The 23,703-nt window shown below is 39.6% G+C and overlaps 1 protein-coding gene across 1 annotated transcript in view; it reads left to right on the top strand.

The window, feature by feature from the left end:
* The first annotated feature begins 20,376 nt into the window (after positions 1-20,376).
* The window catches only part of itgav (integrin, alpha V), a 103,023-nt gene continuing 99,696 nt past the window's right edge, over positions 20,377-23,703 (top strand). Inside the window, exons 1-2 of the mRNA XM_072261724.1 lie at positions 20,377-20,611; positions 20,989-21,119. Coding sequence (XP_072117825.1) covers positions 20,454-20,611; positions 20,989-21,119 — 289 coding nt within the window. The 5' untranslated portion in view covers positions 20,377-20,453. The remainder of the gene's footprint in view (positions 20,612-20,988; positions 21,120-23,703) is intronic.

Raw genomic sequence — 23,703 nt, 5'->3', positions numbered from 1 at the left:
TGGAATATGGGAGGAAACCAGAACACCCAGAGGAAAGCCACGTAGTCATGGTGAGAATGAACACATTCCTTTGCAGTAGGAATTGAACCTGGATCACTGGAGCTTTAAAATGTTATGCTAACTTCTACACTACCATGCTGCCCACAAAATCTCTTCTGTGCCATGTTATTCTACAAATACTATATCAACCTCGTCACCTTCCTTTCCTCTGTTACACCTCTTTGTCCAAGCTCTTAGTCACACACCCTAATATTTCCTCCGCTGTCTCAAAATCTGATTGCACCTTTGAGAAAATCCTTGTTTTCCCTACGTCAGCAGCACCACGATAAAATAAATAATTCATTTTATTTTGTTCTTCATTGTTACTGAGTGTGTGACAGGCTAGTACAAAACTACACAAAATGTTATGCCTCCACTTGCCAATAGCTATTTAGCATTGTCTAGGTTCTATTATAGCCACTTGTGTGAAGAACTGGAAGACTGCCAATGTCTATGAAAATGAATCACTGACTGTGCTAGCTGTAGCAAACTGCTGAAGTAAAACAATAATCAGAGAACAACTTCTTGATTTCTCTCATTTATCTTCTCCAACTAGAGGGCTTTTTTCCAATGGTTGATTTTAGCTGAATCTAAAAAGAGTCTTTTTTCTGTTGGGAGAATCTAAAATTAGTGGGTTCACCACTAAAAAATAAAGTGTTACCCCATTAAAGAAAAGATGAAACCTAATTTTGATGTCTCATTCTTTGGAATTCTTTCCCTCAAAGTGCCCCAGATGTGAAGCTTTTGACGATCTTTAAAGTAAAGGTTAGAAGAGGATAAGTAGTTACTGAGAGCTTAAGGTTAGATTAGCAAAGACATTATTGAAACAGGCTTCAAGGGACGAGTGGCCAACTCCTGCTACTTGTTGAAAAGTTAGTATTTGTGGCAATTTGACTCCTGTGCAGGTTTCTGATCAATGATTTTTTCAGACTCCACTTCTGCTTACATTTAATGAACACTATCAAAAATGGTGTATCAGGAGCAAAAAATGTACAATGCACATTAAGACAGACAAATTAGAAGTGGTTTAAGCTTATGGTAATTTATTGTAACCATTAAATCAGTAATATTATTATTACTATTATTAAATAATACTATTTCTTGGATAAAGACAGAACCATTTTCAACATTAACAAAACAGTCTTCTGGCTTTTGTGCAGTGCAGCCATATATGGAAGTCAATACAGTTACAGCTATGACTGTACTGTATAATAGAGTAATGCAGAAAAGCTTTCACGCAACTGACTAGATGGTTTCCTGCCAGGCGTGAGATCAAACCTTTGGGAACATTTATTGTTTTACGAAACATAACAGATCATTAACCAACGGTTTGTTGCTTTCATTTTAAATGATTCCATCTCTCTGAATATGGCATTTGGTTACAATCTTCTGAATTCAATTGTATATTAGATAATAAAATGATATTGGTAAATTATTACAAGTAAAAAGAAGTGAAAAGGAAATTATGTTTAAGTAAGGAAATTTGCTAACCTTAATTTATGGAGCCAAACAGAGCAAAACAATAAAATTTTATAATGTCCCATCTAGGTGGCTGGAAAATTCATTTGACAAACATCGTTTGTAATGAAGTGAAGATGCCAACCACTCCTGCCAGATACCTTGGATCAGGTGACAATCCCAGAAAAGTATTTTGTATGGTTACAGAGCCTGCTCTAACAAGGTTACAGAAAATTAACTCTTCCTTAATCTTCATTAAATTATTCTGGACTAAGAGGAATTCCTAGGAAAACACAGTAACAGTTTCTTCCCCCAAGCCATCAGGCTCCTCAATACCCAAAGCCTGAACTGACACCAACCTACTGCCCTCTGCTGTGCCTATTGTCCTGTTTATTATTTATTGTAATACCTGCACTGTTTTGTGCACTTTATGCAGTCCTGGGTAGGTCTGTAGTCTAGTGTAGTTTTGTGTTGTTTTACATAGTCCAGTGTAGTTTTTGTATTGTTTCATGTAGCACCATGGTCCTGAAAAACATTGTCTCGTTTTTACTGTGTACTGTACCAGCTGTTATGGTCGAAATGACAATAAAAAGTGATTTGAATTAACATTTTCTCCATGAATTGAGAAATCACAAATTACTCAAATCTTTTTGCAGATATTGTTGTAACTAAATTAAGTTACCTTATTTTATCAGGTAACCAAGTGAGGTGTTTGAGAAAATGCAATTTACAGCAGTATGTGTAGTTCATATTGATTGCTGTTTTGGAAGCAGATATTAAAAATAATTCAATTTGTAAATCAATTTAAACTGGTGTGCAGGACCTCTTAAATACATTGGCTAATAAATTAAAGAGAAAACTCTTGTCAATATAAAATCTGTAAATATTTACAAAAGAAGTACTTTTAAAAGAGCTAATTTTGGATTAGACCATCTTTGGTTAACAAAAGTATACATAATTTATTTCATTTGCTGTATGAAAATTAGCTACTATATTTGGCTAAAGTGCAAACTAATGTGTTAACTGGATTCTGAGGGAGTGATAGATAGCACTTGATTTTTTAAAGACAATTTGAATTTTTCATTTGGAATTATCAGGATGGAATAGGTCTCCTAAATGGGTTCAAAAATATTGAAGGTACTTTTGCTAGAAGTTAAACAAAGGACAGTATATTTCTTGTTTGTGTGTTAACTCTATTGTTATCAACTTACTACTGCAACTTAAAAATCATACCTTTTTGATGAACCACAAATGAGTTTGAATGAATTTTAATTAGTAAGACTGCAAAAGTTCAAGAATGTGACTCACCATCATCATGGGATTTAGGTGTTGGTCAATTGACAAGGAAGCTCACAACCAATGGATAATTAAAAATAAGGAAAAACATTTGTGGGAATGATGAAGTTATGATTCAGGTAATGAGCATATCTTTGCCATAAGCAATATATATTCCTGTTGAAATCTGAAGTGATCTGATGAAAGATTATTGGCCTGAAACATTGACTGTTTCTCTCTCCATAAATGATGCTTGCTACTGAATGGTAACAACACTTTCTATTTTAATATTAATTTATGTTTAATTCCAGATATCCAGTATATCCAGTATATCCAGCAAGGGGTATAGTGAGGGGGACAGAGGGAGAAAAAGGAGAGAGAGAAAAAGAATGTGTATATATAAAGAAATAACGGATGGGGTACGAGGAGGAAGTGGGGCATTGACTTCTCAAACTTCCGCTAATGCCCCACCTCCCCCTTGTACCCCATCCGTTATTAATTAATATACACACATTCTTTTTCTCTCTCTCCCTTTTCTCCCTCTGTCCCCCTCACTATACCTCTTGCCCATCCTCTGGTTTCCCCCCCTCCCCTTTTTCTTTCTCCCTAGGCCTCCTGTCCCATGATCCTCTCATATCCCTTTTGCCAATCACCTGTCCAGCTCTTGGCTCCATCCCTCCCCCTCCTGTCTTCTCCTATCATTTCGGATCTCCCCCTCCCCCTCCCACTTTCAAATCTCTTACTAGCTCTTCTTTCAGTTAGTCCTGACAAAGGGTCTCCGCCCGAAATGTCGACTGTACCTCTTCCTATAGATGTTGCCTGGCCTGCTGCGTTCACCAGAAACTTTTATGTGTGTTGCTTGAAATTCCAACATCTGCAGATTTAATCATGTTTGTGACTGAAAAGATCAAGATATTTTGTAAGGCTGTAATTAAATCAACTTATTACCACTGTTGCATCTCATAAAACCATGGAAGATACCACTGCAGCCTGTCTTTGATTTTCTATAATGTTCTCAACATGATTCCAAATGAATATGTGCTGCCTCTAGAAGGCGACATCGATAATTAGTGATCCCCACCATCTGGGCCTTGCTCCCTTCCTGCTACTTCAATTGCACTACTGAACTAACCTGCACAACACTGACCCTACCTCACCATCGGAACACTTAAACTACTTCTTGCACTACCATGAACTTGTTTCTGACAGTATTCTTGCATTTATGTCTTGTCTTGCATGGTCTTTTTCTTGACTGTCTTGTATAATGAATATACAGTACAATCTAAATTCAGTATGTTGTCTGAAACTACGTGCCTGTTATGCTGATGCAGGCAAGTGTTTCAATGTACCTGTACCTCAATATACTTGTGCATGTGATAATGAATTTGATTTGGAATAGTTCCAAATGATACTTAAAGGGTTGACGGTGGATATGCAATGGCAAGCATTTAAAGATCACATGGATGAACTACAACAATTGTTCATCCCAGTTTGGCAAAAGATTAAACCAAGGAAGGTAGTGCACCTGTGGCTGACAAGGGAAATTAGGGATAGTATCAATTCCAAAGAAGAAACACACAAATTAGCTAGAAAAAGCAGCACACCTGAGGACTGGGAGAAATTCAGAGTTCAGCAGAGGAGGACAAAGGGTTTAGCTAGGAAAGGGAAAAAATATTATGTCAGAAAGCTGGCAGGGAACATAAAAACTGACTATAAAAGCTTTTATAGATATGTGAAAGGAAAAAGACTGCTTAAGACAAATGTAGGTCCCTTACAGTCAGAAACAGGTGAATTGATTATGGGGAGCAAGGACATGGCAGACCAATTGAATAACTACTTTGGTTCTGTCTTCATGAAGGAGGACATAAATAATCTTTCGGAAATAGTAGGGGACCGAGGATCTAGTGAGATGGAGGAACTGAGAGAAATACATGTTAGTAGGGAAGTGGTGTTAGGTAAATTGAAGGGATTGAAGGCGGATAAATCCCCAGGGCCAGATGGTCTGCATCCCAGAGTGCTTAAGGAAATAGCCCAAGAAATAGTGGATGCATTAGTGATAATTTTTCAAAACTCTTTAGATTCTGGATTAGTTCCTGAGGATTGGAGGGTGGCTAACGTAACACCGCTTTTTAAAAAAGGAGGGAGAGAGAAACCGGGGAATTATAGACCGGTTAGCTTGACATCGGTGGTGGGGGAAAATGCTAGAGTCAGTTATCAAAGATGTGATAACAGCACATTTGGAAAGTGGTGAAATCATCGGACAAAGTCAGCATGGATTTGTGAAAGGAAAATCATGTCTGATGAATCTCATAGAATTTTTTGAGGATGTAACTAGTAGAGTGGATAGGGGAGAACCAGTGGATGTCGTATATTTGGATTTTCAAAAGGCCTTTGACAAGGTCCCACACAAGAGATTAGTGTGCAAACTTAAAGCACACGGTATTGGGAGTATGGTATTGATGTGGATAGAGAATTAGTTGGCAGACAGGAAGCAAAGAGTGGGAATAAATGGGACCTTTTCAGAATGGCAGGCAGTGACTAGTGGGGTACCGCAAGGCTCAGTGCTGGGACCCCAGTTGTTTACAATATATATTAATAACTTAGATGAGGGAATTAAATGCAGCATCTCCAAGTTTGCGGATGACATGAAGCTGGACAGCAGTGTTAGCTGTGAGGAGGATGCTAAGAGAATGCAGGGTGACTTGGATAGGTTAGGTGAGTGGGCAAATTCATGGCAGATGCAATTTAAATTGGATAAATGTGAGGTTATCCACTTTCGTGGCAAGAACAGGAAAACAGATTATTATCTGAATGGTGGCTGATTAGGAAAAGGGGAGGTGCAACGAGACCTGGGTGTCATTATACACCAGTCATTGAAAGTGGGCATGCAGGTATAGCAGGTGGTGAAAAAAGCGAATGGTATGCTGGCATTCATAGCAAGAGGATTCGAGTACAGCAGCAGGGAGGTACTACTGCAGTTGTACAAGGCCTTGGTGAGACCACACCTGGAGTATTGTGTGCAGTTTTGGTCCCGTAATCTGAGGAAAGGCATTCTTGCCAAAGAAGGAGTACAAAGGAGGTTCACCGGATTGATTCCTGGGATGGCAGGACTTTCATATGAAGAAAGACTGGATTGACTAGGCTTATACTTGCTGGAATTTAGAAGATTGAGGGGGGATCTTATTGAAACGTATAAAATTCTAAAGGGATTGGACAGGCTAGATGCAGGAAGATTGTTCCCGATGTTGGGGAAGTCCAGAACGAGGGGTCACAGTTTGAGGATAAAGGGGAAGCCTTTTAGGACCGAGATGAGGAAAAACTTCTTCACACAGAATTCTTTGCCACAGGAAACAGTTGAGGCCAGTTCATTGGCTATATTTAAGAGGGAGTTAGATGTGGCTAAAGGGATCAGGGGGTATGGAGAGAAGGCAGGTACAGGGTTCTGAGTTGGATGATCAGCCATGATCATACTGAATGGTGGTGCAGGCTCGAAGGGCCGAATGGCCTGCTCCTGCACCTATTTTCTATGTTTTCTATGTTTTTCTTCATTACCTAACATCATTTTGAGTCAGTCGCTAGACACTGAGGAGCTATTAGTAAAATGGAAACTATTTTAGGGTAATAAGAAACAGAACTATAGATAGTTTAGTTGCACAATTATTAGTTACAGACTTTAAGGCTTGTCTGAGCAACAATCTAGTAAGTTTCAATTAGTGCTCTACTAGATGGGGAAAATCCTACCTTTCTTTTCAAGAATTGATTTCACAAGCTGACAGTGGAAATTGTTAATTGGTATTTTGACTTGTCAAAAAGGTGTTGGATGAAGTTCTGCGTGAAAGACTGTTGATTAAAGTTTAAAGTAATTTCTTACTGAAGTGTTTTATATGTCACTATTTTCTTGAAAGTATTCACAGTAGAAGAGAGGAATACAATTGAATCCATGAAAAATTACACGTAAAGACTGTCAAATAACCAATGTGCAAAAGAAGATAAACTGCAAATAAACAAATCTGAGAGCAAATTTAAGCTCAAACTCAAAATAAATCTGCATAAATCCCCCCACTGGATAGGAAACTGCTGGACGCAAAATAAGTTATATCACATGCTAGATATCTTGAACTGATCGTTAACATGGTTGAGTTTATTGGTTGAACAGGGTGATCAAAGAGAGATTTAAATGCCACATTGTTAGTATTTAACTGGAGTGTCTCCACTTGTTTGAGAGCAACTGCTTTTGGGAATACAGTTAGCAACTTTCAATATGTTGATTCCATAATTAGAATGAGTTTAAACTGAGTCTCCAAAATCAACTGTCTCCTTCATTTTACTCAAAGTCACTGGTGGAGGAAACAAGAGCACTGTGTGTGTCTGTGGGGGTGGGGGGTGGGGTTGGAAATGACAATTTGACAGTCAAATCTATTAGTAAGTACTTCAACCTCACTGGAATGGCTCAGTGAAAGACCCAATTCACAGAAACTGTGGTGAGCACAAACTTTGTAAACTCTAGAGGTTAGTTTCCAAACACTGAAGTTTCCTGTGTGTGATCTGTTCTGCTGCTCTGAACTCCCAACTTCGCTGCCCTTGGACCTCTGATCAGAGGCTTGCAGAGCAGCAGTAGTTTGTTCCTTTTGTGTTTGCAGCTGTAGGAGGGTGGAGATCAGTGCAGAGAGGCTGCGCTCAGCAGGCAGCATCTGGCCAACAAGATCCTGCAGGCAAGAAGATGAGCTTCCTGACCTGCTTAGGCAGCAGGACCACAGCAATCCCAGATTGTGATATCTTGTGCCAAATGTTGGAATGGGACCTCCTGCTAAGTGGATTTGGTAGCCATACTTTACAAGTACCTGACAAACTTGCTAACATTCAAGTTGCCAGCTTCGTTGCTATGGGTTTCTTCCTGGTTTTAGCCTGAGATAATTCCAGGAACACATGTACGGGCACAAGTACGTAGGGCAGGTGACTGATAGTTTCTTTGTTGCAGCATCTGATGAAAGATTGAGTTGAAATACTAATTCTATGTTTACCTCTATAGATATCCCCAGTATTTTAGTGTTGTTAAGAGAAAAACCTACTCTGTCTATTACATATTTTGTTAAGCTTCATTGTATAAGTCACTGCAAACTATCCTTCATTTATAGGACATCTGGACATTCTAATTTCCAACAAGATTGCCGAATTTGTTTTCTTTTGCTTTTTACATAAGTGTGTTTAGCCTCTATAAATGCAAGAATTCACTTAGAAATCAAAGGCGATTTCTTCGTCTAAGAGCAGCTGCAGAACATGCTAAGGGAAAGTGAATCTTGAAGTCCAGATGATATCCTAGAATGTCAGAGCCAAACATTTACCATAACTTACTCTGAAACATTAGAAATCTCTGTGGAATGACTCAGGAAACAAACTCTGCCAGCATGTTATGTAATGAGAGCATTTGGACTTTTATTTTTAGTTGTAGATATCCAAAGTGCAGACAGTCACTTCAAACAAATCTCTCATTGTTACTTTGTGTTACAGGGAGAATTGAAAACAGTCTACCCTCAAAAAAACCCCCCACTACCCTGAGCTACTTGAGTCATGGCCTATAATTGGTAGACCGCAAATCAAACCGTGGAAAAGAATTAGTCATCTGTGTTATGGTAATCTCCAAGGCTATTCAAAACTCAGACAGTGAGAGCCTGTTTAGAGTATATTAATTATTCTTGATTAATTTCTTGCTGTGTGTCTTTCCTAGACAGATGTTCGATTGATAACAAATTGAAACTGTAAACCATTGAAGAGCACATTGCACTAAAAATTACAGTTTATCGCAGATTTAAAATGATGATCAACAAGCAGCCAGCCAGAAAATGCCACTGTTTTGGTCAAAGGGATTGCCAAAGAATTTTCATTGTGTTTGTAAAGAACTGTGCCATAATAATGCAATTCAAGTCAAAACACATCATTTGTCCTGAAAAAATGAACTTAGGAAAGTGAATAGAAACCTCTCTCAGTAGTGTCTCTTCAGATATCCATGCAATTCAAATCAATATTTGCCCTGGGGACTTTTACCTCCAGTCAAAGAACCTTCTCCTCTTCAGAACCAGATATCTGTATAGCCATAATAATGATATGATATATAAGGAGGCCATATAGCCCAATGCATCTGTGCTGTTCAAAACTCATTCAACTTCAGGCACCATGTCTGCCGACCTCTGCTCTGCACACACACACATATATATATATATATATATATATATCCAAACACTTCTTAAATACTGTTTGACTTTCTGCACCTACCATCTCCGGCAATGAGTTCCAGACCTCATCCACCTTCTGGTGGGAAATACTTTTCTTCACTCTTCCTATAATTCTTCCATCAACAAATCAATGCTTCCTAATTCTTGACTATTCTGCTAAGGGAAATAGATCCTGTTATGTCTGTGTAGGAACCTCCCCCATAATTGTATACTTCTCAGTAAACCCCCCCCCCTTTCCCAGCATCCTATGCATCAATGTAAAGAGTTACTTCATCTTTCTTCATATTTAAAATTCTCCAGTCCTGGCAACATCCTTGTCACTCCCTCTGCAGTTTCTCCATAACACTATAATCTGATCCTATTATCTGGTGACCATAACTGTATCAGGATAGTATTCAAGCAGTATTCTATCTTGTGTTGTGTACATTTGAGGATAACTCCCGATATTTATTGCATCCTCTAATAAAGATAAAATTTTCAACTTACTGATCCATTCTGCTGCTTTTAAGGACCTGAACTCATACAGTCTAAGGTCCCTTTGTGTCCACAGATTAAATATCCTTTGATTTATTGTTTGTATGATTTATGATTAATTCATCTTTTTCTTGTAATGCAACATGCCTGTGGTACTAATGTAAGTCAGTTTTTCATTGCACCTGTGCATACTTGTGCATATGACATTAAATGCGACTTGACTTGATACATTTCCTTACTTATTGTGCCTCCCTAGTCCATTACCTCACTCTTCTGTGGATTAAATTCCATTAGCATGACTAATCTGATCATCTATGTCTTCCTGCTGCTTTCCTAACCTTCACCACATAGCCAATTTTGTATCATCTGGAAATTTCTTCATTACTGTATTCACAGAAAATGAGTGGACTAAGTACTGAGCCTGTTGGAAATGTACCAGCAACAACCTTTCAGTTACTAAGACATCTATTAGACACCATTATTCGCTTCCTTCCTCTGGTGTTTAGTCTTGCTCCTTGCTGCACTTCCCAAGGAAACTTTCCTCCTCTATCAGTATTCAGACATTAACTTGTCTCCTGAGCTACCTATCTGATCTTTAATTTTGTTTGTTCTCCAGTCACCCATTACCTCCCTGGAGTGTAACCTCTCATTCAGCAGCATCGCCAACTTCTTTATCCTATCTGCTCATTTTCTGGGCCCACCCCTTATTGACCCTGAGAAAGTAGGAGTAAGCTGCCTTCTTGACCATTGCAACCCTTCTGCTGAAAGCACTCCCGCAGTGCTGTAGTGCAGAGCTCCATGGCTAAGATCCAATAAATATTGAAGGCCAGTAGTCTATTTCCAGATCAGCGATGAGTGACCGGGAAGGGGGCTTCCAAAGTGAAAATCAAAATCAAATTCAAATTTGTTACCAAAGTATGCATATGCTACCATGTGCTACATTGAGATATTAAGCATTTACAGTAAAATAAAGAAATGTAATATAATTTATTAAAAACTATACAGAAACGAAGACTGACAAATAACCAATGTGCAAAAGAAGACATGGTGCAAACAAAAAATAAATAATACTGACAGCATGCGTTGCAGAGCCCTTGAAAATTAGTCTGTAGTTTGTGGAATCAATTCAACATTGTGGTGTTGGTGGGCAGGTGAAAATGCTCTCATGTGCCCTTTGTCCTTCCTGGTGATAGAGTTTATACATTCTGGTTTGTTGTTGGAGTACCCTAGATGTCTAACCAGATTGCATTTACCAGGCGGCACATAGCGCATGCGTACTGTATATGGTAGGAAGGATTTGGGATCAGGAGGAAAGTCACTTCCCTGGATACCCACTTCTGTTGCCATGGTATTATGGGTGGTTCAGCTGAGTTTCTGGTGAATGGTGATTCCCCAAGAGGCCAGTGTTGGGGGACTTGGTAACGTTAATACCAGTAAGTATCAAGGGTAGGTACTTAGGCTGCTAACTGGAAGCCATTGCCAGAAGCGGTCATAGAACTAAATACAATTCCTACATTTAAAAGGAATTTAAAAGGCATTCCTACATTTAAAAGGTTACAAATAGGCAAGAAAAAGAAAGATACAGTCGGAATAAGCGCCACAGAGTGTAGCAGTTAGCACAATGCTTGGGACGTCAGAGTTCAGATTTCAATTCCGAAACCATCTGTAAGGAGTTTGTACATCCTCCCCATGTACGCATTAGTTTCCTCCTATAGTCCAAAGACTTACTGGTGAGTAGATTAATGGTCACTGTGAATTAACTCGTGATTAGACTAGGGTTAAGTCGATGGGCTGCCTGCAGCATAGCTTGAAGTGCTGCAAGGACCTATTCTGTGCGTGTCTCTAAATAAATAAATAAAATACATAATATAAGCAAGTGGGATTAAAGTAGCTGAACAACTGGGTTAGCATGGATGTAATGGGCTGAAGGTACTGTTTCCATGCCCCATGACTCAATGGATCTAGTCACTTCATGCTTGACTGATGTCTGAATCTTGCTCCATGCAATCATGTTCTTCCTGGACAGTGCTCTGAGGACTGTAGTGATGCGCTGGAGCTTCTGACCGCAGACCACATATAACCACCACCATTTTCCTTTGACTAGAGCCAATGATGCCCACTAACATTACTTTTTTCAAAGGCCTTTTGATGCAACTCTTGGTCAAGGGTTGGCTTGATATCAACGGTAGACACTCTCACCTCACTCTGGAATTCAAGCTCCTTGCCTGTAATGAGGCTAAGGAGCCTAGTGGTCATGGAAAAATTCAGACTTGGCCAGTTATTGATAAGTGCTGCCTGATAGCAATGTTAGTGATAACTTCCATCACCTTGCTGATGATTGAGAGCAGACTGATTGGGTGGTAATTTACTGAACTGGATTTGTGAATGGGATATACGTGGGCATCAGAATCAGAATTTTTCATGGTTGTAGCTCCACTGGGACAGCCTGGTGAGAGGCACAGCTAGTTCTGGAGCAAAGGTCTTTAGGGTGTCTTCTGACATATAATGCTGCAACAAATTCTTCTACTTTTTTTCTTTTAATTTAAATTTATTTTTAGATTTTTAGATTTTACAACAAATTCACCTACTTTATTTATTTTAGATGATGTGTATTGTCTACATTGACAGTACAATGGAAGTATCCGTCAGTGAAAGCAAAAGGGCTGTTAGGGGATGTTGTTGGCCTAGGGTGGCTAATGTACCTCTGTACAAAAATGCTGAAAATAATATTACTGTTGTAAAATTCTGCAAATATATACAAATAAAAATGCCAGAAGCACTGAACAATTTGAGAAGTTTCTTTTGAGTAAGAAATAAGAGTTTTTAATAAGACAGGTCATCATCCTGAGAGACATTAGCTCTATTCTCCTGAAGAAGAATCTTTAATGAGGAACAGTGCACTTATAATCCTTTATTTCTAATATGATGAACTTTAATTTTGTGTATAAGTCTAAATTAATGTACAAGGTATGGATCTACACCACTTCTCTGGTTTATGACCAGCTGACATTTGAACACTCCATATATATGAACAATTCCCATAAACTTTATTACTAAATTCAAACAGGAACCAGGCTTACACACAACCTCCCCACTGTAATCAAATACCATTGTCTCCTAAGAACGCAGGCTACCATGGTCACCACAGGAGCTCACTTGCTTTGGAAATTGACCTGCAATGGTTTCTATTGACATTCGTGCAACATTACTTTATTAGGCAATGTAGCATTCACTTATACTTCAAGCCCATTGAAACCAGCCACTGAGTTTTGGACATCCTGATTCTGTATTATTGTAACAAGGCATGGACGAACAATAATCAAATATACATGACAATTGGCCCTCATCATGAAAACAAAAGTCTTCAAAAGTGCCATTTTTGGAGCAGTAACATGGTACATTACATACAAAAAAAAAGCATACATTACATACAGTTAAACTAACGTTAAAGTATATATAAGAAAATAATGAAAAATTAACATAATGACATTAGTGCAAGCTGACAGAAATATAGTCTGAGGTAGAATTTGTTTTTTTTTAAAATGTTGGTTCAAGAACCCGATGGCAGTGGGGAAGTAGCTGTATTTGAACGATAAGGTGCCAGTCTTCAGCCTCCTGTATCTCCTGCCTAATGGAGGCATCAGGAAAGGGGCTTGGTCCAGATGGTGGGGTCCTTGATAATGAGGCCACCTTCCTGGGACAGCATCTCCTGTAGAGTAGATGTTCCTGATGATGGGGAGAAATGTACCTGTGATGGAACTTGCTGCATCCACCACTCCTTGCTGCCTATTGAGTTCCTGTTCATTGGAGTTCCAAAACCAATCAGAATGCTTTTCGTTACACATCTGTAGAAGTTAGACAGTTTTTGATGTCAGGCTGAATCTCCATAGACATATAAGAAAGTAGAGATGCTGATAAGCCATTGTCTTGGTTGATCCTCTGAAAGGAGATAGAGGAATGAAGGAAAGGAAAAGTCAAGAACAAACCATGTGAAAGTAAGAACAGGGGGAAAGCAGCAAAGGTGATAAGGTTGTTATGTTCTGCATGGGAACAGAAACCAGTATCAATGTAGTTATCTCTGCACCAGAATGTTGGAGGGGTGGAACCAGGAAGTGGTAGGTGGGGTTCAATCCGGAAAAGTGCAAAGTGATACACTTTGGAAAGTCAAACTTGAAGGCAGAGTATAAGGGTTAATGGTAAGATTCTTAGCAGTGAGGAGGAATAGAGGGATCTTTGGAATTAAGTCCACAAATCCCTCAACATTGCTGCTCAAATTGATAGGAGTGTTTAAGAAGGTGTATGATGTGTTGGCCTTCATTAGTCAAGGATTGAGTTGAAAAGCTATGAATTAATGGTGCAGTTCTATGAAATTCTGTTTTGACCTCACTTGGAGCATTGTGTTCAGCTCTGGCCACCTCATTATAGGAAGGATGTGGAAGCTTTAGAGTGGATTTACCAGGATGCTGCCTAGATTAGAGAACATGTCTTATAAGGAAAGGTTGAGTTAGGTATGGCTTTTCACTTTGGAGCACAGGAGGTTAAGAGATGTATTAGATGATAAGAGGCATAGATAGAGTGGACAGTTATAGCTCCTTTCCCAGTGTGGCAATGACTAATATGAGAGGACATACTTTTAAGGGTGTGTAGGAGGGATGTCAGAGGTAGGCTCTTACACAGAGAGTGAAAAGTTCATGGAATGCACTGCCAGGAGATACATTAGGGATAATTAAGAGAGTTTTAGATACATACATGGATGAAAAAAAAATGGAGAGAGACATGGGAGGGAAGAGTTAGATTGATCTTGGAGTAGGCTGAAAGGTCAGCATAACACCATGGGCTGAAGGGCCTGTACTGTGCCATACTGTTCTATATTCTACATGCAAAACACAAACAGGCTGCCATAACTTCTTTTGAATAGTTGGTTTGGACCGAAGTGGTGTTAATTAATCAAGCTAGCAACCTTGAAGCCAAGAGATTTACCTCATCAACATTACCATCAAGTTTATGAGGAAAACATTACAGCTGCTGAAAATCTAAAACTGAAACAGAAAAAAAACCATGAATGCTTGAAACAAGAGACCACTTGAAATGTCATTGACCTAAAATATTGTTTCACTCTCTACAAATGCTGTCTGACCTGCTGAGAGTTTCCAACATTTTCCTCATTTGCATACATACAGTGAGCTATTATTTGGTGCATAGCTTGATCAGAATTATCAGAGTCACTTCTTACAGAACTCCTTTTTGGTCCTTGGAACATCAGGTGACTAAGCCGATTGAGAGATTATGTAATGCTCCAGAAAGCCAGATCGTTTCACTGTTTAGTTGGAAAACAAATGCATACTTTGTGGCTACATCCCACGCTTTCCTCCAGGTCACTGCAGCACTGTGACCCACAAGGGCGTGGGCTCATGTTTGTACTCTGACATCTACACAGACCAGTTTAGGATACATTGAGGCCCCGCAAGCTCTTGCACAGTGCTCAAGGTCTGCCGGCTGATACTGACACCGCAGAATTTGGCTGAGTCTCTCAAACAAAAATAATAAATCCAAGATTATGTTTTCAGAATTGGAGCCATCAGGAAAAACTTTGATGAAGGAGTGAAAAAGCAGAAAGCAATCAGATAGGTGAATTTACAAAATACTTCATTTATTGAATTTTCTATTTTGTTTAAATCCCCAAATCCAAAATGAGATGTCAAATACTCAATAAACCACATATATGATCAAATTATACTTCTTCCTCTATAACACTGGCAGGATGATGCTTTTGTCCAAAGGCATGAAGAGTTGACCTCAAATTGTTTAAGTGAATTCACATGTAATGTGCCAAGTCCTTTTCCCTGAAGTACATTCACAAAGCATTTGAGTTTTTACAGTAAGCCAGCAGCTTTCATGTCCAATTGCTGATGCCAAATATGATATTTATTAAATTCTGTTCCATGACCTGTCATAGTAGATTTTAATTGACAATCTCAAGCTTTCTGTAGAAAGAACCACAACTACTAGGCTAATGTACCCAAGTTTGGTCAATGTATCTTTAAGATATGAAAAAAAAAACACCTTGGTTTATTTTGTTTCTTATTTCTACCATTTAGCACTTATACATCCTGTATCCCCTCATCTGCTGTGCTATTTGGGGTTATGAAAGTCATATTCAAATATTGATGCTGTCAGTTTTATTCACTAATGTCATACTCATTTTTTTTTCTCATTTGCTTCCATCTCATAAACTACAAAGTTTGCTACATGTGGTGCCAATGGTCCGAGACTGGGTATCCCCCATCTTGGAGGGGCTGGTTGATCGCCCCCAGTTGGTAAGCAGTCAGATTATTGAAACAGGCTCTTCACCTTGCAATATCTGCACTGAAAATGATGCCAAGTTAAACCAAATCTCTTCTCTTAAACATGAATCATATCCCGCCATTCTCTGCAAATGATGCACTTATCTAAAAGCCCTTTAAAAGCCACTATTGTATTCATTTCCACCACTTCCCCAGACACTTACCATTCTTTGTGTAAAAAGTACTTGCCTACATATTTCCTTTAAACATTCCCTCTCTCAGTTTAAAGCCCTGCCTTCACTTACTTTTCTTGTGAATGGGTGAGGTAGCAGAGATCAGAATCAGAATCAGGTTTAATATCACTGGATATGTTGGGATATTTGTTGTTTTGCAGCAGCAGTACATTGCAAAACATAACAATTTTAAAAACCTGTACATTACAATAAGAAATACATATTCAAAACTAAACTACATAAGCCAGATGGCACGTCCTGGGTGATAGGTTCTTAATGATAGATGTCTCATTTTTGATTGGCTGGTGCTTGCAAGAGAATACCGCTGTTGTTAATTTAATAGGGAAGTGGAGAGAGAACAACATAAGTAATTTTCATGTCAGAAGCTCAGTAACCTGACAGTCCACATGAAGTTTAAATTAACATACTGTCTTAGATCTGATTATGTAGTCCATTCTCAATAACACGAGTGCATTTATAAACTGGAAGGATTTACTTTCAATTGTATTATTTATTTCGATCATAAGTTACCAGTGAAACTGGCCCATCCCAGATGAACTTGAAACTCTATCCTAAATGCTTCCTTGATTGGGTATATATATCACAAGGAGGCTAAAAGGAGTGCTAGTCATCCTCTGTATTCCTTAAACTGGAGAGGCTTTCATTAGTGAAATGAGCTCCCTTTCCCTGCAGTTTCAGAAACAGTACTGCTATGGGTAGTCCAGTTAAGTTTCCAGTCAATATTAATCCCCAAGATTCAGTATAGACCATGGAGAATTCATTGATGATAATTGTGCTTAGTGGGTGCACACAGCATTACTTGTTTGGTTTTGGAAGCACATGTACACCATCAGGAAAATGGTACGGAGTCTGAAGACCCACACTCAAGGTTTTAGGAATAGTTGCTTCACCTACACCATCAGCTTTCTGAATGGACAATGAACCCATGTACACTTTTTTGCTCTCTTTTTGCAAACATCTAGCCTCCCCACCCCCTGCCCCGGCAGCAATTTTGTCTACATTTCCTACTGCTTTGGAAGAGCAGCCGACATAACTAAGGACCCCGTTTGCCTGACTCATACTTTCCTCTCTGCCCTCTTGTTGGGCAGAAGATGCAAAAATTCACGAGCAGGTACCACCAGGCTCAAGGACAGCTTTTATCCAGCTGTTATCAGACTCTTGAACAGTTTGCTCACACACTTAAAGATGAATTTGTGATCATCTGTGCTACCTTATCTTGGGCCTTGCACATTATTTGACCTGGCAATGCACTTTCTCTGTAGGTGTAATGCTTCATTTTGCCCTTTGTTTTCCTTTTCACTACTTCAGTGTATTTGTATACAGAATCATCTGGATAGCCCACGAGTAACAACTTTCAGTACATGACAATTTAAAAGCACAATGTTTAAAGTAAATTAGTATCAAAGTACATATATGAAAGCATTCTTCTGGGGTGCATCATGACTTGGTATGGAAGTTGTCCTGTCCAAGACCGGAAGAAGCTGCAGAAGATCGTGAACACAGCCCAGCACATCACACAAACCAATCTTCCGTCCTTGGACTCACTTTACACCGCACGCTGTCGGAGCAGTGCTGCCAGGATAATCAAGGACACAGCCCACCCAGCCAACACACTTTTCGTCCCTCTTCCCTCTGGGAGAAGGCTCAGGAGCTTGAAGACTCATACGGCCAGATTTGGGAACAGCTTCTTTCCAACTGTGATAAGACTGGTGAACGGATCCTGACTCAGATCTGGGCCATACCCTCCAACTATCTGGACCTGCCTCTCAGTTTTTTTGCACTACCTTACTTTCCCTTTTCTATTTTCCATTTATGATTTATAATTTAAATTTTTAATATTTACTATCGATTTGTACTCCAGGGAGCACGAAGAGCAGAATCAAATATCGCTGTGATGATTGTATGTTCTAGTATCAATTGTTTGGCGACAATAAAGTACATTTGTATAAAGTATATGTCACTATATATTACCCTGAGATTCATTTTCTTGTGGGCATACTCAACAAATCCATTAACAGAATAATAATATTAATATAATTAATGAAAGACTGCACAAACTTGGGTGTTCAGCTGGTGTGTAAAAGACAATGAACTGTGCAAATTCAAAAAGAAATAAATAATAATAATACAAATAAATTAATAAGCAATAAATAACAAGAATGTGAGATGAAGATCCTTGAAGGTGAGTCTAGAGGTTGCAGGAACATTTCAATGATGGGGCAAGTGAAGTTTGGTTCATGGTTGAGGGGTAATGACTTTTCCTGGATCTGGAGGTGTGAGTCCTAAGGCTCCTGGCAATGGGGGGGGGAAGAGAACATGACATGAAGTGGTGGGGGTCCCTGATGATGGATGTTGCTTTTCTGGAACAACGTGTAATGTAAGTGTGCTCAATGTCTTTATCTGTGATGGACTGGGCCATATCCACTACCTTTGGTAGGGTTTTCCATTCAAGGGCATTTGGTGTTTCCATACCAGGCTGTGATGCAGCCAGTCACTATATTCTCTACACTCCTATAGAAGTTTGTCAAAGTTTTAGATGTCATGCCGAATCTTCACAAACTCCGTGCTTTCTTCATAATTGCACTTACGTGTTGGGCCCAGGACAGCCCTCCAAAATAATAACACTGAAGAAGTTAAAGTTGCTGACCCTCTCCACCTCTGATCCTCCGATGAGGACTAGCTCATGGACCTCTGGTTTCCTCTTGTGCAGTCAGTAATCAGCACCTTGGTCTTGCTGACATTGAGTAAGAGGTTGTTGTTGTGGCACCACTCAGCCAGATTGTCAATCTCCCTTCTGAATGCTGACTCGTCTCCACCTCTGATTCAGCCAACAACAGTGGGGTCATCAGCAAACTTGAAAATAGCATAATAGCATTGCAGCTGTGCTTAGCCAGACAGTCATAAGTATAAAGAGCGTAGAGTGGGGAGTTAAGTACACAGCCTTGTGGTGCACTTGTGCCAATGTAAATGGTGGAATAAGAAGCCAATACCAATAATGTTATGGGGCAGATGTGTATGTGCACATCCACAACCTCATGAATTAATAGAGATAGTCCTTGGAACTCCATCCGTTTTCCTATCTGCCTGGCGGCACCTTTTTAGATGATGAGTATTTTCTCTTAGTTGGGATGGTAATTGCCAGCAATTTATCCCACGTAGTAGTTTAAGAGCTTTGAAGGCTGAGAAACCTTGGTCACTGCACTGGTAAATAGCTATCCCTGGTTTTGAAGACGTGAGATAGAATGCCAAAGATCTATAATTTATGGAGTATTTTACGTGGTTGAGCATTTTTTTTAAATAGCAAGAAAATTCAAGTCAAGTCAAGTTCATAAGAGTACACTAACAGGTCCTACTTATGTTTAGGGACATGGCTTGCGTATTCTTAATCAGTGACTAAAGCTTCTAAATGTGTCATTCTGAAAAACAAAATTGGACATTACTTTTAAGCGATATTACCACGCGTTGATCAGAAATGTTAGCCGCTGTTTTTTTGTAATCCATTCTGAACGTTTAAGATGACAGAAAAAATAGAACAATATTAGAAACACCCAGCAGGTCTGGGGAAGATAATGCACGCGGAACATTAAAACTTCTACTTTTTTCTCTCTCTACAGATGCTGCTTGATTTGCTACGTACATCCTACACTTCTGCATTTTATGTCTGATTTCCAGCGTCTGCAGGTGTTTTGCTCTTCAATTAATCTTCTCGATAACGTCTACTAAGTTTATAATGTATACTGCTTCAAATGATTCTTGCCATCTCTATCACCAGTGACGTCTCCCAAGAGCCATTAAGTATGTCTCATTCCGCAAGCTATCTGCTTTCGTTGTGTTATTTATAGCCTGGGAAACTGCTGAGTAATTGTTTCACGTTTCCAGTCAGTACAAGATCTCTTGAGACGGAGCCTAGCGGCTACATTGTTCTGTAGCTGCAATATACCATGTAAGACGTTGAAATGTATGACTAGCGTTGAATCACCGCAAGACAGCGAGTAGGTGGAGCTTCCCTCTCGCAGAAAGACGTGGGAGGAAAGCTGCCTTTTACACCGCAGTCCAGGCGTTGGGGGCGAGACTGATTCACGTAGAAGTGAACCATTCACATCGAACGCTGCTTACACTTCACTTCCTGCCACGAGCGGCGTGCGGCCGTCCGGTTGCTATTGGCAGCGCCGGGCTAGAGTTCTGAATCGGAACCTTGAGACTGTCTAGTCTAGGATCGAAGCCGAACACGCGGTGGGTGCAGCTGTCCTCGTTCGCGCAGAGCCAAGCAGTCCGCAACGCTCCGCTCAGCTCGTCTGGTCGCCGCAGACAAACCGGCAGCCTCGTCCACGGGATCAGTCCTCGTTCTGCGACGGGACGGGACGGGACGGGACGGGACGGGCGGGGGCGGGAGCACTCCAGTACGTTGTAAAGCGAAGAAAAAGACTCAAAGCTCAATAATGGGTTTGGAGACGGGGAACCAGGCGCTTGTCGTGATTTTGCTCTCGCTCTCCTGTTGTTCTGGCTTTAACTTGGACACCAGCCCGTCGGTTTACTCCGGTCCTCAGGGTAGTTACTTCGGATTTGCTGTCGACTTCTTCACACCTGCCTTGACGCAGTAAGTGGAAGGTTAAAAGCATTCTCTGAATGAGTTTATTGTCAAGAATTCTTTTTCTCTCTACGAACACACACATTGCAGCAAAATATTACAAATGTTATAATGTTTATCGAAATATAGCAGATATGGGGTTACCGTACCTTCTACTGAATTAGCTGCTGTACACATTGAGACAAAGTATGTATCCTGTGTGATTATTAAATACTTCATCTCTTTTTGTTGGTCAAAAGTAAAACATAAATCTGTGAAGCAAGCTACTTTCAGTAAGTGATGCGTCTTTGCTGCTGTCGTAGGATGAAATGTATTGGTTGAGAGGTGACTACACAGTAACCCAAACAAAGACTTTTGTTTCTCTACCTTTTTTATAATGTTCCTAGAAGGAATATTTTAGTTGGAGCCCCAAAGGCGAATACTTCTCAGCCGGAGATAGTCGAAGGTGGAGCCGTGTACAAGTGTACCTGGAAAAGTGGGGGCAGCAGCTGTGAGCAGTACCCTTTTGACAGCACAGGTATGAAGATCTTTTCCCATCAAGCAACCCCGTCCTCGTCAAACGTAGCAATTTCACTTGAGTTGGTGGCAGGTTTGATTAAAGTTATGCCTGCACAGGGTCTAATTGTACATGGTAATATCGAATAAACACTTTTTTTTATTTTTCAACCTGCATCAGTTGATAAATAGTGCAATTTCCAATTGCATTTTATGTGCTTGGGACTGCTATGATCCCTCACATTCCACTGTCTATTTTGGTGTGACCTAGAGGTGCATAAACTGTTTTCATACTTCATACAACGTTAAAAAAACAGCTTTTGATTTTTAGCTGATTAATGTCAATGCATCCATATTTTCTTCCATGTATTTTAAAATGTGAGTTGCTTACCCAATTTTACATTATAGTTTCTGCAAGTTTGACACAGTATTTAGTAAATATTCTAGTTGATATAACTTGTAGAGAGTATACCAATATGGTCACCAATGTTGAAGTCTGTTTATTTCGTAAGTGTAATGCAATAGATGTATTGGCTTGGCGGCAGTAATATTGCCTTTCTTTCAATGTTGTGTGTTCAAGACCTGGTCCTGAAATTTGAGTGCATTATACAGATCACAATCCGTGAACTGATTGCATGGTTTACACGATTTACAATGAAGTGCTATGTTATTGATTGTGCCATCTTTTAGATGACAGTTATATTTATTTATTGAGATGCAGTGTGGAATCGGCCCTTCTGGCTCTTTGAGCCACGCCACCCAGCAACCCCCCCCCCGCCCCCGATTTAACCCCAGTTTAATCACAGGGACAATTTACAATGACCATTTAACCTACCAACCAGCGCATATGTCTTTGGACTGTGAGAGGAAAGCCACACAGTCGCAACCTTACAGGCAGCAGCAGGAATTGAACGTGGGTTGCTGGTACTGTAAAGTCTTGTGCTAACCACTGTGCTGCAGCTAATAGATGTTAAATAGTAATGGTATGTTGGATATATTTGCAAATTACCTTTAACGATTTGGAATAGATTGCTGTTAGCGTATATAAAAACGAGGGAATTTCTATATTCTAAATAATAGAAGTGGAAAGGATTTTACTCTTCCTCTAAGTCAGCAAGTACAATGCCCTGTGTGTGAAAGTTGAGCACAGAAGACTAGGCTTGTATTCCAGTGCAGCTGCATTTTTCTAAAGTGTTGTCTTAGATGAGTTGTAACAATGATGACGTGATTATTCCCTTATTAAGCCATGAGAGAGCATGAGCGATCCTATTACTCAGTGACTGTGGCTGATAACATTGTCCTGGTCAATGTATGTCTGTTAGCCAACATCATAAAAACAGATCAATATCACAATATTCATGGAAGTGTGCTGTGTTTAAATTACTTGTCCTGTTTCCTGCATTTGCTGTAAAGTGGTTTAAGGTTTTTGAAGGAGATAGTGAATTATGGCATTTTGAGTATTTAGCACTGACTGCAACAATTCTTAATCATAAATATAAAGTCTTAAAATCTGGAAAAGTAATTTGACCAGAATGTCCTGGTGAGACTGTGCATGAAGAATATCATTTTGATACATTGAAGAAATGGTATAATTTCAAATTTAGCGGAATATGTGAATCTCAAAAGTAGTAAGCAGTAAGGACCTGAGTACCAGACTTCAGGATACTCTGCAGATGAGGGGAAATAGTCATAGTCATACTTTATTGATCCTGGGGGAAATTGGTTTTCATTACAGTTGCACCATAAATAATTAAATATTAATAGAACCATAAATAGTTAAATAGTAATATGTAAATTATGCCAGGAAATAAATCCAGGACCAGCCTGTTGGCTCAGGGTGTCTGACCCTCCAAGGGAGGAGTTGTAAAGTTTGATGGCCACAGGCCGGAATGACTTCCTATGACGCTCTGTGTTGGAAATGGGAGTTCCATCACTCATTAAATATGTTTGATTCTAATGTAAGCGCTTGAGAACATGTAACTTTGAAGCATTTAATATAATATTTATCTCCCCAGTGATTCCTTGAATGCTAGTGGAATGATAAGAGAAAAGCCATAATTTATTCTGTTTGTGCACTGAATTAGGTGGTCTAAGTATCTGGCTATGATGATTGAGGGAGATAATATAAGCTGTCAAACAATTTTAAGTGTAGAAATAAGGTGCTGAAACAAGAGACTGTGTTTATATCTGGGGGTGGAAGGTCCAATCAAGAATAATGTAAATAAATTCAAGGTTCTTGGCTTTAAGTGTGCTTGCGAGTTCCGGTCACCTCACTTAAGGATAGCAAGGATTCCGGAATTTATTTGAATGATATTGGCAATGGGGGTGGGGGAGGGGAGGGGAGAGAGAAAAAAATTAAATTTTTGTGAAATCATAGTCATACTGCACAGAAGCAGCCCTTCCGTCTACTGTATCCACGCCAACAGTATTCATCCGTACTAGAGAAATGAGGGTTGCCATCAGACCCAAAAATTTGTTGAGGAGATCTTGATTAGAGATGTTTAAAGTCAAAGCCATTGCAAATTTCAATGGCACAAATAAGCAGTGACCTGGTGGAAGAGGGAACAGAAATCTGAATTAAACACAGCAATGTAAAAGTCAGCAGA

The sequence above is a fragment of the Mobula birostris genome, chromosome 6, assembly GCF_030028105.1.
Source record: "Mobula birostris isolate sMobBir1 chromosome 6, sMobBir1.hap1, whole genome shotgun sequence".
In the NCBI taxonomy this organism is placed as follows: Eukaryota; Metazoa; Chordata; class Chondrichthyes; order Myliobatiformes; family Myliobatidae; genus Mobula; species Mobula birostris.
Note: the sequence above shows the minus strand (reverse complement) of the source record. Positions and strands in the feature narration are given on the sequence as shown.